Genomic DNA, 13,542 nt, shown 5'->3' with positions numbered 1-13,542 from the left:
GATTCCCTAGCATAATCTAAATTTGTAGGAAGTCTAACTTCAAAGTTCATCTTCATCTTGATGTGATAAATATGTTTGTGTTACAATTATAAAAACAATGTAATGCAATAAAACCTTGTCATAGTAGTGCTTACAAACTCCCTTATAAAAAAGGAATATTTTATGGTTTATGGATCTTATCAATTACCTTAGGCAAGCTTCAACCAAATCAGGGAAATAAAATTCATTGGGATTTCCAAAGAAAAAGAACCTCTGAAGAACTTTCCCAGTCACAGCTACTATGGATAAGAATTTGAGGAAATTATTGATATTCCTCAAGCTCAGTTGTGCTTAAATTCCTTATATTAGAGATAACTACAAGATAAAAAAGATACCCTCCTCAAAACGGCCTGAAATCAAAGACCCAGTCAGGAATAGAGTTGAGAATGACATTAACATTGAACAACTGTGTAGGAGTACTAATAAGTTTTGTAAGGGTATAGTTTATTTAATTGAGTAAAACAAGGCCAGTAGTCTTTCTTAATGTAATAGCTGAGAAATGTGATTCTTCGCTCGATCAATTCTTGCCATCACGCTCTGGCTTTGGCATCTGCCAAGAACATCTAAGCCGCAAGTTACTAAGGAAGAAAATAAGCAATATATTGAATGGAAAGATAACTGGAAAACAGATCCCTTGGCACACATACGAGCTACTAACTGCAAGAAAGCACCCCAAATTGTTAAGTTTTCATCTTATCATAATTAAATATCCTATGGCCTTCAAATAATGAATCATACCAACTAATATCATCTTACTGACTACACATCTAACCACACCAACTTACAGCAGCTATTTCTACCATCAGGAGCTGTTCTGTAAAACCCTTAAATAAGTTTCTTTTATTGAGTTGAAAATAGGTTTGGGTTAACAGTGATCGAAAATTCTTCAAAGAATGGTATAAAATCCTCAAAAAAAGAAAGAAAGAAAGAAGAGACATAATGGGTATTATTTAAACGTAGTTGTTGATCTACTGATCACGCTTCTTCTTCAACATACTTAAAACAGATTTTTCCGTGACACACGGTATTCTAAGGGACCATATGATATATATATATAATCTTGAATTAACTTATATAGTATAGTTTATAAGTAATGATTAATGAATGAACCAATAAAATACAATTGTGGCAAAGTATTCAACTCTATTACTTAAGGAACTTATTAAGACCTTCAGCATCAGTCTTAGCCTTATTTGTTTGTATTTGGCGGGTGTTTGAATTTGAATAATTTAGATCTTAGTTTATTTAAATATATTTATTTATATTAAGATTTAACTATTTATTTGGTTTGAATAGGTCTTAAATGTTACTAAGTCTCATTTCATTTGAGAGCTAATTTAGCATCTAATGAATTTTAAGATTCAAATAAGTTTCTTTTATTGTAATTTTTTTATATGTTTTTAAACATTTTGAAGTATTAACTATTGTATCTTATAATAATTTTTAAATATATAAATTTTATTTTAAAAATATAAAAGTTATGTTTAAATTCATAATCAAAATTAAATTATTTTACTCTTGAAATTTAAATTAGAGAAAAGAACACTTGTACCCAAAAAAGAAAACTATTTACAAGCTGCTACAAAATTAAATTATTTACAAGCAGTTACCCTCTTACTTTCAAACCATCCTGTTTTTAACTGGTAATTTCCGTAGATACTCTGATGGTATCAAAGAGAAGTAGATAACATTACTCAGTTAATCCATGATAAGATTAGAGTATATATATATATATATATATATATATATATATATATATATATATATATATATATATATATATATATATATAACATGCAATGTTTCAGTGAAAAAAACTATTCAATTACTATTTGATATCATCAAAGTATATAGATACCATTAGAATATATAGATACCATCAGAGTATATACTTCGATGGTATCAAGGATGAAAAAGTAGTGGTTCAGTGAATAAAACAAGACGCAGACAGGTAAATAGTTTAGGTCATAATCCAACTTGAATAAATAGTTTGAATTGGATCCAATTTAAATAAATATTTTACTTAATGGGTCTAATTTATGTAGTTTTTCCTTTAAATTATGATACGTAAATTAGAATAGAAGCAATAACAACAACATACTTAGTGAAATCCGACAAGTGAGATATGGGGAGGGTAAGATGTATGCAAACCTTACCACTACCTCATGGAGATAGAGAGGTTGTTTCCGAAAGACTCTCGACTCAAAAGTCACAGTCCCAAGTAAAATAGAAAAATAATATATATAGCATAATGGCAAAAAAAGCGAAAAGCGTTGCAAGTTTTACATGACAAGAACAATAACAAGAACAATAACGATAGCGAAGTAATGTAATAATCAAAGGTAATAACAATACAACTATAAAGGTACGCCTAGACCTACGACTATCCTAAACCGTCACACGTTCAAATACTATTATATCCTTACTAGCCTTCTACCCTAATAATATATTACAAAGTAGACTATTGAAATCCAAATCATGTTATATAATTAGAACAAAAAGTGATACCTTACCCGTTGGAAGAGGAAAAATTTCAATTACTTCAAAAAATGAATCTTCTCACTTTATATCTGATTGAGTTTAGGGCAACTGACAGAAAAAGAATACGACTTGCGATTTAAGTATGGAATATGACACTATTAGTGATGATAAAATAGGACTAATTGCAACGGTAAAAATGAATCAAAGTCGTTTGTGGCCTCTGTCTCAATCATGAAGACTTACCTTGCTTTAGTTCTGTGGATTTTGATGAAACTTGGTTGTGGCATCTACGCTTTGGGCATTTAAATTTTGGGAGTTTGAAACATCTTACAAGAAATAAATTGATTGATGGTTTACCTTCCATTGATTCTCCTGATTCAAAGTGTGAGTCTTGTATTTTAAAAAAGAAGTACAGAGAACCTTTTCAAAAGGGCAAAGCTTGGAAGACTAATGCACTATTGAAGTTAATCCACTCAAATTTATGTTCAGTTGAAGTTCCTTCCAATGAAGGTAGTAAATACTTTATTACTTTAATTGATGATTTTAGTCGAAAAACTTGGGTATATTTTTTGAAAAATAAACCGAATGCATGTGAAGTTTTTAAAAGATTTAAAGTTTATGTAGAGAGGCAAAGTGGATATTTTGTTAAAACATTAAGAACTGATAGGGGCACTGAATTTCTTGTTTGTGATGACTATTTGAAAAAATTTAGCATTAAACATCAATTGACTGCTAGATATACTCCTCAACAAAATGGTGTGGCTGAAAGAAAAAATAGAACAGTGATAGCTATGGTGAGATCAATGATGCATTCCAAAAATATTTACAAAGAGTTCTAGGCAGAAGTTGTCGCCCATGCCATTCATATTTTAAATAGGTGTCCTACTTGATCTAATTTTGAAAACACTCCATAAGAGGTTTGGACAGGTAAGAAATCAAATATTTCTCATCTAAAAGTATTTGGTTGTCTTGCTTATTCTCATGTTCCTGATGTTTTGAAAAAAAAATTGGACGATAAAGCAGAAAAGTGTATTTTTATTGGCTATAGTCATGAGACAAAAGGTTACAAGTTATTTAATCTAGATACAAAAAAGGTAATTGTTAGTAGAGATGTAACTTTTGATGAGAAAAGTACTTGAAAATGGTCAAAGAAAAATCCTGAATCATCTGGGTCTCCACCAATAATTTTAATTATGGAGGAAGAAATTTCTAGCAGACATCAAGAGGAACAAGTAGCTCATCTTATTCAAACAGAGACATTCAGTCGCCCACAAAGACATCACCATTTACCATCCCGTATGCAAGATTATGTTGTTGTTAGTGATAATAATTTATCCAATGAAGATATTGTGAACTTGCACTATTTGCAAATTGTGATCCAATTACTTTTGATGAAGCTGTTAAAGATGATCGTTTGGTGGATGCAATGAATGAAGAAATTAATGCTATAGAGAAAAATAACACTTGGAAGTTAATAAATTTGCCACCTTTAAAATAATTAATTGGAGTCAAGTAGGTATATAATACCAATAGGGCTGTACAGGACAAACCGATAAGCCGCACCAAACTGACAAATCGAACCAAATCGGAAAAAAAACTTGACTAGTGGTTTGGTTTGACTTGGTTTGGTGTTTGGAAAAAAAACCCGACCATTATAGGGTTGGTTTGGTTTTAACTAAAAAAAGTCAAACTGAACCCAAACCGAACCGATTATAGATATACTACTTTTAAATTATGTTATACATAAAAATATTTATTAAAATGTAATTTATAAATATTTTTTAAATTTTTTTCATAATTTTTGTTTTATTTCTTACATTTAGATTTGGACTTAAGTAGCCCATCTAAATAATATACAAAAAAAACTTATCTTATAAAGTTATATTATAAAGTTAAAACTTCAAACAGTGTTGTGCCTCCATCTTATATGTTGATATTTTGTAGTAGAACTCTTTTTAAGAAGCACTGCTCTGTGCTTTTTATTAGATACTATGAGAAACTCAAAAAAATCCGAAAAAACCCAAAAAACCCAAAAAAACCCGAAAAACCCGAGAAAAATTGATATCGAAAAACCCGACTTTTATTGGTTTGGTTTGGTTTATAGATTTAATAACCCGACACAAATGGTTTGGTTTGGTTTGTAAAAAATCCGAACCAACCCGGTCCATGTACACCCCTAAATACCAAATACAAATCAATCGGAGAAGTAGATCGATTTAAGCAAGATTAGTTGTTAAAGAATACAAGCAAAAGGAAGGTATTGATTATTTTGAGGTCTTTACATTTGTTGCAAGACTTGATACTATTCGAATGATTATTTCTCTTGCTGCAAATAACTATTGAAAAATTTATCAAATGGGTTTAAATCAGCTTTATTGAATGGTGTTTTTGAGGAAGAAGTATGGGTTGAAGCAGGCCCTTAGAGCTTGGTATACTCGTATTGATTCTTATTTTGTTGGACATGATTTTCATTGATGTTCTTATGAGCATACATTATACATAAAATTCAATTTCGATAGAGACATTCTCATTGTGTGCTTATGCGTAGATGATCTGATATTTACTGGCTATAATCCCAAATTAATTTATGAGTTTAGGGAGGCTATGATTAGCCAATTTGAAATGGTTGATTTGGAATCAATGATTTTCATTGATGTTCTTATGAGCATACATTATACATAAAATTCAATTTCGATAGAGACATTCTCATTGTGTACTTATACGTGGATGATCTGATATTTACTGGCTATAATCCCAAATTAATTTATGAATTTAGGGAGGCTATGATTAGCCAATTTGAAATGGCTGATTTGGAATTAATGTCTTATTTTTTAGGTATTGAAGTCTCTCAAATGGAAGATGGAATTTTTATCTCTCAGAAAAAATATGCGAGTGATATTTTGAAAAGATTTAATATGGATAATGTAACACCCCCAAAATTTTTCACTAAGATTCGGACCGTTCTTCGGATATGGGTAGGATCGAACTCGACTATTGTGAAGTGTATGCATGAGTTAGGATAAGTTCCTAAGAAATTGAAGAGTGTTAGAGGTGATTTAGGGTCATAAGGGATCCCTAGAACCAAGCTAAGTCCAAAAGAATTCATCTTGGATAGTTTTCCAATGAGTTCATATAAGGGTCGAGTTTCAATGACAATATCTTTTTGAATGTATCGATCTGGGCCCATGACCTATTAAATTAAAGGTCTTTGAGTCTTCTTTCCAACGCCACAAAGGTTGCATTCTTTGGAGTTTGGAGTCAAAAGTTATGGCTATCTTAAGACGGACTAGCAGTGTAGGAATTTCAGGCCTGGGCTATAACTGCAGGAAATTTGAGCTTGGCGCTGCAGTGGCACGACGCGCCATTATAGCGCCATGAAAAAGCCTCAGTATTTTGGTCTCTGGCGCGATGCGCCACTATTAAGGCTGTAGGGTTTTTAAGCCTATTTTTCGGAACCCAGAAAATTTAGGCTTGGCGTTGTAAGGGCGCAACGCGCCACTATAGCGCCAGAAAACAACCTCAGTAGTTTAGTCCTTGGCGCGACGCGCCACTATCAGATGTGCAGGTTTTAAGCCTTTATTCGACTTGGAGCTGCAGTGGCGCGGCGCGCCACTATAGCGCTTGGAGGATTTTAGCCCGTTTTTCCAGATTTTTGAAGAAGGCCAAATTGGACATTTTTCCTAATTATATATACACTGATTTGGTCACGTTTTGGACCATTATTTCAGTCTTTTCCTCTCTCTAAAAACCCTAGAAAATCCACTCTCTTTTCTTTCAAATCCATTTCCAACAAGGATTGCCTTCAAGAACTTTAAGAATTCAAGCATTTCATTGAAGACCTAACATCAAGGTTTCATCAAAGTCTTCACCAAGGTATGTAAGGCTACTCAAAGCATGGGTTGATTCCACCCATGTGCCCTACATCTTCTTTGAGATTGATTGTTCATAAGAATGGAGTTTGTTGAAAGATTTATGTCCAACTTGGTCTTTTTCATCTATTAACCTTTTTTTTATTATGTTGATGTTGTGGAGTCAAGAAAGTGATGTGCTACATATTGGTATGAGTTGATTGAGATGAGAGGTTAAACATAGTTTGTTGATTTTCTTAACTATGTTAACTACGTTAAATTTGTTTATTTTCTTAAATATGTTGCTCATCTTGAATTGTTGATTTAGAATCTTGGAGTTTTGATGAGTCCCCAAAGATTTGTTAAATGAATAGAGGAACAATCAGATAGGTTTGTATGTTGTTATAAATGCATATTTAAACTACTCTTGAAAGATATGATTGGGATTGATCGGATAGTATGATTGGGAGAGGTTTGATTGTGATAGAATTGATGATTTGACAAGGTTCCAAATGAGATTTATCGATATGATTTGATTGAGTTGATTGGATGGAGTTTTATGAGCATTGAATTTTGGGAGGAGTATCGAGCACCGAATTGGGTAAGAGTAAGTAATAACTAAAATCCAATAACTACGTCGCCAAACGTAGGAGGGGATTGAACCGTTAAAGTCGGATGCTTCTCCAAACTTTATTATCCTGACATGATAGGACTTGGTTGGATTGGATCCATGATTGATTGATTCGTTCATACCCTGGCAAGGTATGGACGGATGTGGCAACAACATCGGCTTGTTGTACTATCACTAGCTCATAAATAATGGTTGTCGGATAAGAGAAACTCTCATATAGGTCTTGATAGTACTCTGAGTCGGATTGAATTGAATTGACTCTTCCTTGATATTTGTTTCATTCGGCCATTTTACATACTCGTACATTCCATGTACTGACGTCATTTGGCCTGCATCTTTTCATGATGCAAAGACAGGTCCTAAAGATCATCAACCGACGCACCGTTGAAAATCTTCTCATTTCCAGCTAGTTGGTGAGTCCTCCTAGTTTCCGGAGGATACCGAGATTATCTTTATAGTTTTGTTTTGTTTTGTTTTGTTTATTTTGATTGTTGGTAGCCATGGACTTGTCATTGACACCTCCTGAACTATTGATAGAGGCTTCATAGACTAGAGTGTAGAGCACTTTCTCCAATGTGCGCAAACAGAGATGCCACTTTTAATGATGGACACCGGCCCTTGTCTTAAAGTAGTATCGAGTGTTGAATTGTCCGTTTTGACTAGTTTTATTCTAGTTAGTTATTGATTGGGTATTTGTTTGGCCTTTGGCCCTAAATAATGAATAGTATCCTTATGATTGAGTCTTCCGCTGATAGAACGTGACTGAATGATAGTGTGACTGGACTAAGCCAAACCAATCTTGACTCCTGTTGAAGAGAAGTTGAAGTTGACTAAAAATGGAACTGGTGATTTTGTTGATGCTACATATTTTAGAAAATTGATAGGGATTCTAAGATACTTGACTTCTACAAGGCCTGATATTGCTTATGGAGTTGGATTAATTAGCAGATTTATGAAATGTCCGCGTCAATCTCACTTGCAAGCAGCGAAGAGAATTTTGAGATATATTCAAGGTAAACACTGTGATGACATATTTTATTCAAAGACTAATGATAATAGTCTTGTTGGATTCACTAATAGTGATTGGGCTGGTGATATGATGGAACAAAAAAATACTTCTTGCTATACATTTTATTTGTGATCTGACGTATTTTGTTGGTCTTCAAAGAAGCAACAAGTTGTTGCTTTGTCAACTGCTGAGCAAAGTATATGATTGTAACAAATAGTGCTACACAAGCATTATGGTTGAAAAGGATGCTTGAATTTCTTCAATACAAGCAAGATAGTCCTAAAAAGATATTTTGTGATAGCAAGTCTGCAATTGAGTTAACAAAGAATTCAATTTTTCATGGCCGTAGCAAACACATTGACATCAAATGGCACTTCATTCGTGATTTGGTTCAAGATAAAGAGATAGTGGTTGAATATTGCAAGATTGAAGAACAGGTTACTGATATTTTCACAAAGCAATTAAATTGGAGTTGTTCATAAAGTTGAAGAAGATGCTAGGCATGGTCTCATTTGAAGATCTTGGTTTAAGGGAGGCTATTTTGGAAATAAACCAAGAGTAGGAATCCTAAGTTGTTTAGGATTAGTTATTTGATATTTATTTAATTCATGTCTAGTTGAAATTTATTTGTCCTAGTTTATATAGTTCATATAGGAATAAGTTTTCAAGTCCTAGTTTAATTTGGTTTGTTAGTATTATAAATATAATGTCTTATTACATATTTTCAATATAGTGAAATATAAGAGTTTTGAGTTATTAAATAAAGTCTCCTATCTCTTCTCTCTAGCTTAATAAATTTCTTCTATATAATCTTTGTTGAATCTTTCACTTGCACATATATTATTTCGCTGTGTGATTTTATTTCCTTCGTTACCGAATAATGCATAACATTTAATAACTATCCAAACATGATATAAGGCCTCCACCTGTTCGAAAGGTATCAACGTGTTAAAAGACAAGGAAACCATGTGCGGCGTAATTTCTGGTGAGACACAACAAAAGTTGTGCGAGGACGCCTTCTCTTTTTCGTTAAGTGGGTCAGTGGGGCCTATTCTGTCAGATTTTGAGGCCTACACTTTTCACATAATGAGCACACTGTGGGAGTCTGACCAGAAATTGTTCGTAGCATGCCACGTAACGCAGCCGGGACAACTGGGATATGAACAATTGAACGTACCGGCGGAATTAAACCTTATGGCTTAATACATAATTAAAGAATATTTCATTTAGAGCCCGTTTGGATGGAGTTAAAAAAAGTAACTTTTATGTATGAAATGTTTTTAGAACTTTAAATTGCTGAAAGTTATTTTTATAAATAAGCAGTTGAGTGTTTGGATAAAAATGTTTAAATGAGGAAAATTATGTGAATTTTAGGGTTAAAAGAATAAAAATGGTAGTTTGAGAATTTAGTTAAAATATAAGGGATATAAAGTAATTTCCATGGTAAAAAAAAATGACTTTAAGCACTTAAAAAAAAGTTAGGAATCCTAACTTTTCATTTTTGACTGAATTTAAGAACTTTCTGGCTTAAAGTTAGCATTAGGCAAACACGTCCAAAAACTGAAAAGGGGCTTTAAGTTGGTTTTGACCAACTTAAAGCCAATCCAAACGGGCTTTTAGACACAGCGGGTCCAACTATTAATATTTAAAATGAATAAAGTATCTTATTTGAAGTGTCTAAGTGAAAGTTAATGTCAATTATAACAATTGTGGATGGATTTCGCCTTGAAAAATATACACATATATGTTACACATACAGTTACAATAAAATACTATATTCACACATTATATTTCAGTTATGATTAGATTTTATATGCGCACAAATCAACATATTTTGCGACATTTTATAAAACAAAATCTCACTGTATTAGCTTTCCCACAACGGCCTGTTATTTCGATCCCAACAAGGTGTTTATCAATGGTTTCTGAAAAAGGAAATAATCTGGTTATAGACGATATCCTTAGCAGTAATCCCAATGATGAAGTCTGCATGAGCGTAATCTTTGATATACTGAACATGTAGCTTGTCTACATCGTGGTACTTGAGATAATCAAGCAATGTCTCAACATCTTGAACATCAGACAGTGCATCTTGGCCTCCATAGCTGAGAAACAGTGGAAGATCATGAGGGATGTTTGTCAAATTGTACCTTGGAGGTTTGGTTTCACCGTAATGTTCCTGATTGAAGTCATTGCTCCCATAGTCATATTTCGATAAGACACCATCTCTAACAGCTGCATGAATTTCAAAAAGTTACAGTCATTTGGTATTTTTGGTTGTACTAAAGTTGAATGTTGGAGCTGAACCTAACTTGATTAGGACTAAGGTATAGTTGATTGACAGATTGGTATATATAGTAAGTAAAACTTACTCTGAGACAAATGCACGAGGTTCTTAGTTGATGTAGACTGGGGCTCGTTCTTCAAGAAATGATCGACCGTGGAGGCATTTAGACAGCAATTCTTCCCTATAATTCATATGGGGAACTTATTTAGCTTCGAACTTGTGATCATCACAAATGATTCTCTCAGTAAATAAAGAAATTGACTATTTTTTGGGCAGATTAGTACCAGTAAGTGCAGTTATCAAGTCATAACAGTCCACCCCAGCTTGAGCACATAATGCCTTGAGAAAATCGGACACAGGTTCACTACCATAAAGCATAAAAAATTGAGGTAAATGGGAAAAATAAACTTGGAGTAAGAAAACAGGGAAGAACAACAAGAGCAAAATCAGAAGAATAATTGTAAGAAGGGCAAAGTAATTTTACCCCCTCGGATTAAATTCTGCGAGACCAAATATTGTCGTGATCTGTTGACATTGTAAACCAGAAGATAGTAAAAAAAATTCCAAATGTATGAATCTCTCTTAAGCTTTGCAGTATACAAAGACATATTATGATTGGATTATGTACTGACCTCGCTAACAAAGGCTCTAGCAGCAACGACACCGAGTGCAGTGGTCATATGGCTCAAGTAAGCAACTGGGCTGAGCAAAGCTGCTGATTTTACCTTGTCTATTTGTTTCCCTTCTGAAAACGACGCCAAAGCCATCAAAGTGCCCTGTTAATTCAGAAAATAGACAGATCAAAAGGTCATTACATCAAGTACTGGAGGAAAAACAAAAGGTTTGTCACCTACAATCGAGACTATTGTTCTGTTCTCTTCCATTAAGCTTACCATTGAATGGCCTATATAGTGAATTTTCTGCCCAGTTTGTTTAAAGACAAGGTCAACGAGTGCAGGTAAGTCATGGACGACAAGATCATCCCATGTCCAATTCCAGTAGTCCTGTAAACCAAAATGAATAAAACCTTTATTTAAGTAGCTTGACATCTCTCTTCCCTTTAGGAATGAGGCGCCGCTCCCTGCCTCCCTCATCTTGTTCTTTTTTTTTTTCAAAATTCTTTTTATCAGTTTAGCAAGCATTATCAAAGTGTATAGTTACGTTCATTGAGGAGGAATTGAAGGAGATACCGCACTGTTAGGATCAAGAGTAACATGGCGACGACTGTATCTGGTTCCCCTGATATTGGAAATCCAAACATCGAAGCCATTATCCGCCAAGATCATTGCCGGTGATTGTGCTGGTGAATTCTGCAGCCACGTTACTCCGTCCTGCAAAACAGTTACCCATTTTTGCTTCCTTCATCCACATTTACGGTGAATAAAAATTGAAATGTTCTCCAATCTATTTTGAGTTGTACTCCTTCCGACTTATAGTTGTTTGACATAATTTGACTGGAGAAGTAGAAAGGAAGATTTTTGACACATAATCTAAATATGCATATAATATTGAAATAATTCTTGCATCAATCAATTTGTATCGGATTCAGTTAAATGGGGGTCTAAAATAAGTCATGTCAATGGTAAAATTTGATTTATTTCTAATAAAATGAACGGTCAATACCAAACAAATTTAAACGGAAGAAATAATGTACATTTGCTAAGTATCAATAAGCTTTGTCTCATCAAGGAGAGTTTAATTGTCACGAGAAAATTAATAACCACTACAAAGAGTATCCAGTTGTGTGAATTCACAAGCATACTTTTAGTCGGCTCATGAGGTAGGTCGGCTCTGCTAGTAGCAGTACGGTGTACACATAGCAGGCACTGCATATACCTATCGGAAACATACAAATCCATATTTTGTAAGTTACCTTCTCGTGAGTGTACTAGCATACAAAACTAGCTATTGAAACAGCCAGGTGATGGGGTCCGAGACAACATTAGGAATCTTGCCTACTCTACTAAGTGAGTTCTAAATTTAATGATTTTTTAAAACACAAATATACTATTAGAGCAAAAGATATATTTCGGCTTTTGTCCAAGTATGTATATGGACTTCTAGCCATTTACCTCATGCGTCAAAGTAAAAGTACACTGAATACAGTGTAAGGTTAATCACGCAAGTCGGAAAAAAGTACCCATAATTATATCAAAAGAATTGCGCATAGGACAATTGTGGTCGACGCAAGTGGGGAAGATGACTACGAAAGACGATAAACTCTCAACTTCACGAGAAAGATTCCATTTCCCAAACAACATCAGCGATTAACGGTGGGCCCTAAGGAGATTGATCCAGCTAATGAAGGCTTGTGAATGTATATACTTCCTCGTATGGGACTGATTTTTTCGTTCAATAGGACCGTGATTTTTCAAAAAGAGAAAATTAACTAACAGAGCAAATATATGCTCTGTATTTATCTTCCGAAAAAAATTATAATGCACAGTAAAGATTTTAGTCTCTGTTTAGCTTTGTATTTGTTCACATGGCGCTGTTATCGATTCGCTTTCTTACAGTACTGAATACTAGAGGCAGAGTACTTACCACAAGAACGCCATGCTGCAACAGCACTGGCTGCCTGTTCGGCCTACCATCTCCTACACGGCCTTCCGGAATTCTTTGCACGCTAAGTATGTAGCCGTCATCAGTTGTTACCTGAGAGAGAAATGCGAAAAAACAGAAACACATTACTAGAGTTTTTAGAAATCCATTGGTGTTGCTGGTAGAATATGGGGATTCACCCTAGATGGAGAAAAATCGAACACTTGATTTTATTTTATTTTACCTCAAATTCCTGGCATTTATAACCATGAACAGTGACGGCAGAGGCGCACATGCCATTGCCAGCGCCGTTATAATCAGTTTTGAAGACGAAATGAACAGATCCCCTGCTAGAACCGAATGATGATTCATATGGCTCTGCTACTAAGATGACTAACGCCACTAAGCTTAAATTAATACCTACACTCCGCAAGTTTCTTAGTTTCTCCATTCTATTTGAAATTGGGCGTGAAGAAGGAAGATGTGTTGAGGACTCTATGAGCCAGAATTATCCTTCATTTGTTCAAATTTATATGAGTTCGTTTGACTTGATACGAAAACGGTCTCATATAAATTTGGAGAAAGGAAGTACATAAATGGAGAAGGAAAAAATCAACACTAGTTGGGTTTTATATGTTAATCCCTCAATTCCAAAAACAGACACAAATAAAAAATTCAGAATATCTGTGTAGCAAAATTTTAATTT

The 13,542-nt window shown here is 34.0% G+C and overlaps 1 protein-coding gene across 1 annotated transcript; it reads right to left on the bottom strand.

Moving 5' to 3' along the window:
• Positions 1-9,753: 9,753 nt before the first annotated feature.
• LOC129872812 (triacylglycerol lipase 2-like) lies at positions 9,754-13,502 on the bottom strand. Its single transcript, XM_055947695.1, has 9 exons — positions 13,081-13,502; positions 12,840-12,950; positions 11,486-11,626; positions 11,189-11,299; positions 10,928-11,071; positions 10,780-10,820; positions 10,580-10,659; positions 10,381-10,476; positions 9,754-10,243 (listed from the first exon to the last, which is right to left on the bottom strand). The coding sequence occupies exons 1-9, from the start codon at positions 13,285-13,287 to the stop codon at positions 9,924-9,926; spliced, it is 1,251 nt and encodes a 416-aa protein (XP_055803670.1). The 5' UTR covers positions 13,288-13,502; the 3' UTR covers positions 9,754-9,923.
• Between the last annotated feature and the right edge of the window lie 40 nt (positions 13,503-13,542).

Source organism: Solanum dulcamara, chromosome 11 (genome assembly GCF_947179165.1).
Source record: "Solanum dulcamara chromosome 11, daSolDulc1.2, whole genome shotgun sequence".
Taxonomy (NCBI): Eukaryota; Viridiplantae; Streptophyta; class Magnoliopsida; order Solanales; family Solanaceae; genus Solanum; species Solanum dulcamara.
The sequence above is the reverse complement of the archived record's forward strand: the minus strand, read 5'-3'. Positions and strand labels throughout refer to the sequence as shown.

Bases quoted from the DNA above. Each gene is read 5' to 3' on its own strand.
- LOC129872812 (XM_055947695.1), bottom strand. From the start codon at position 13,287: ATGGAGAAACTAAGAAACTTGCGGAGTGTAGGTATTAATTTAAGCTTA. The intron at 11,300-11,485 runs GTATCTCCTTCA...TTTGGTTTACAG, and splicing joins CTCTTGATCCTAACAGTGCG to GACTACTGGAATTGGACATG. The intron at 10,660-10,779 runs GTAAAATTACTT...GCTTTATGGTAG, and splicing joins GCAGAATTTAATCCGAGGGG to TGAACCTGTGTCCGATTTTC.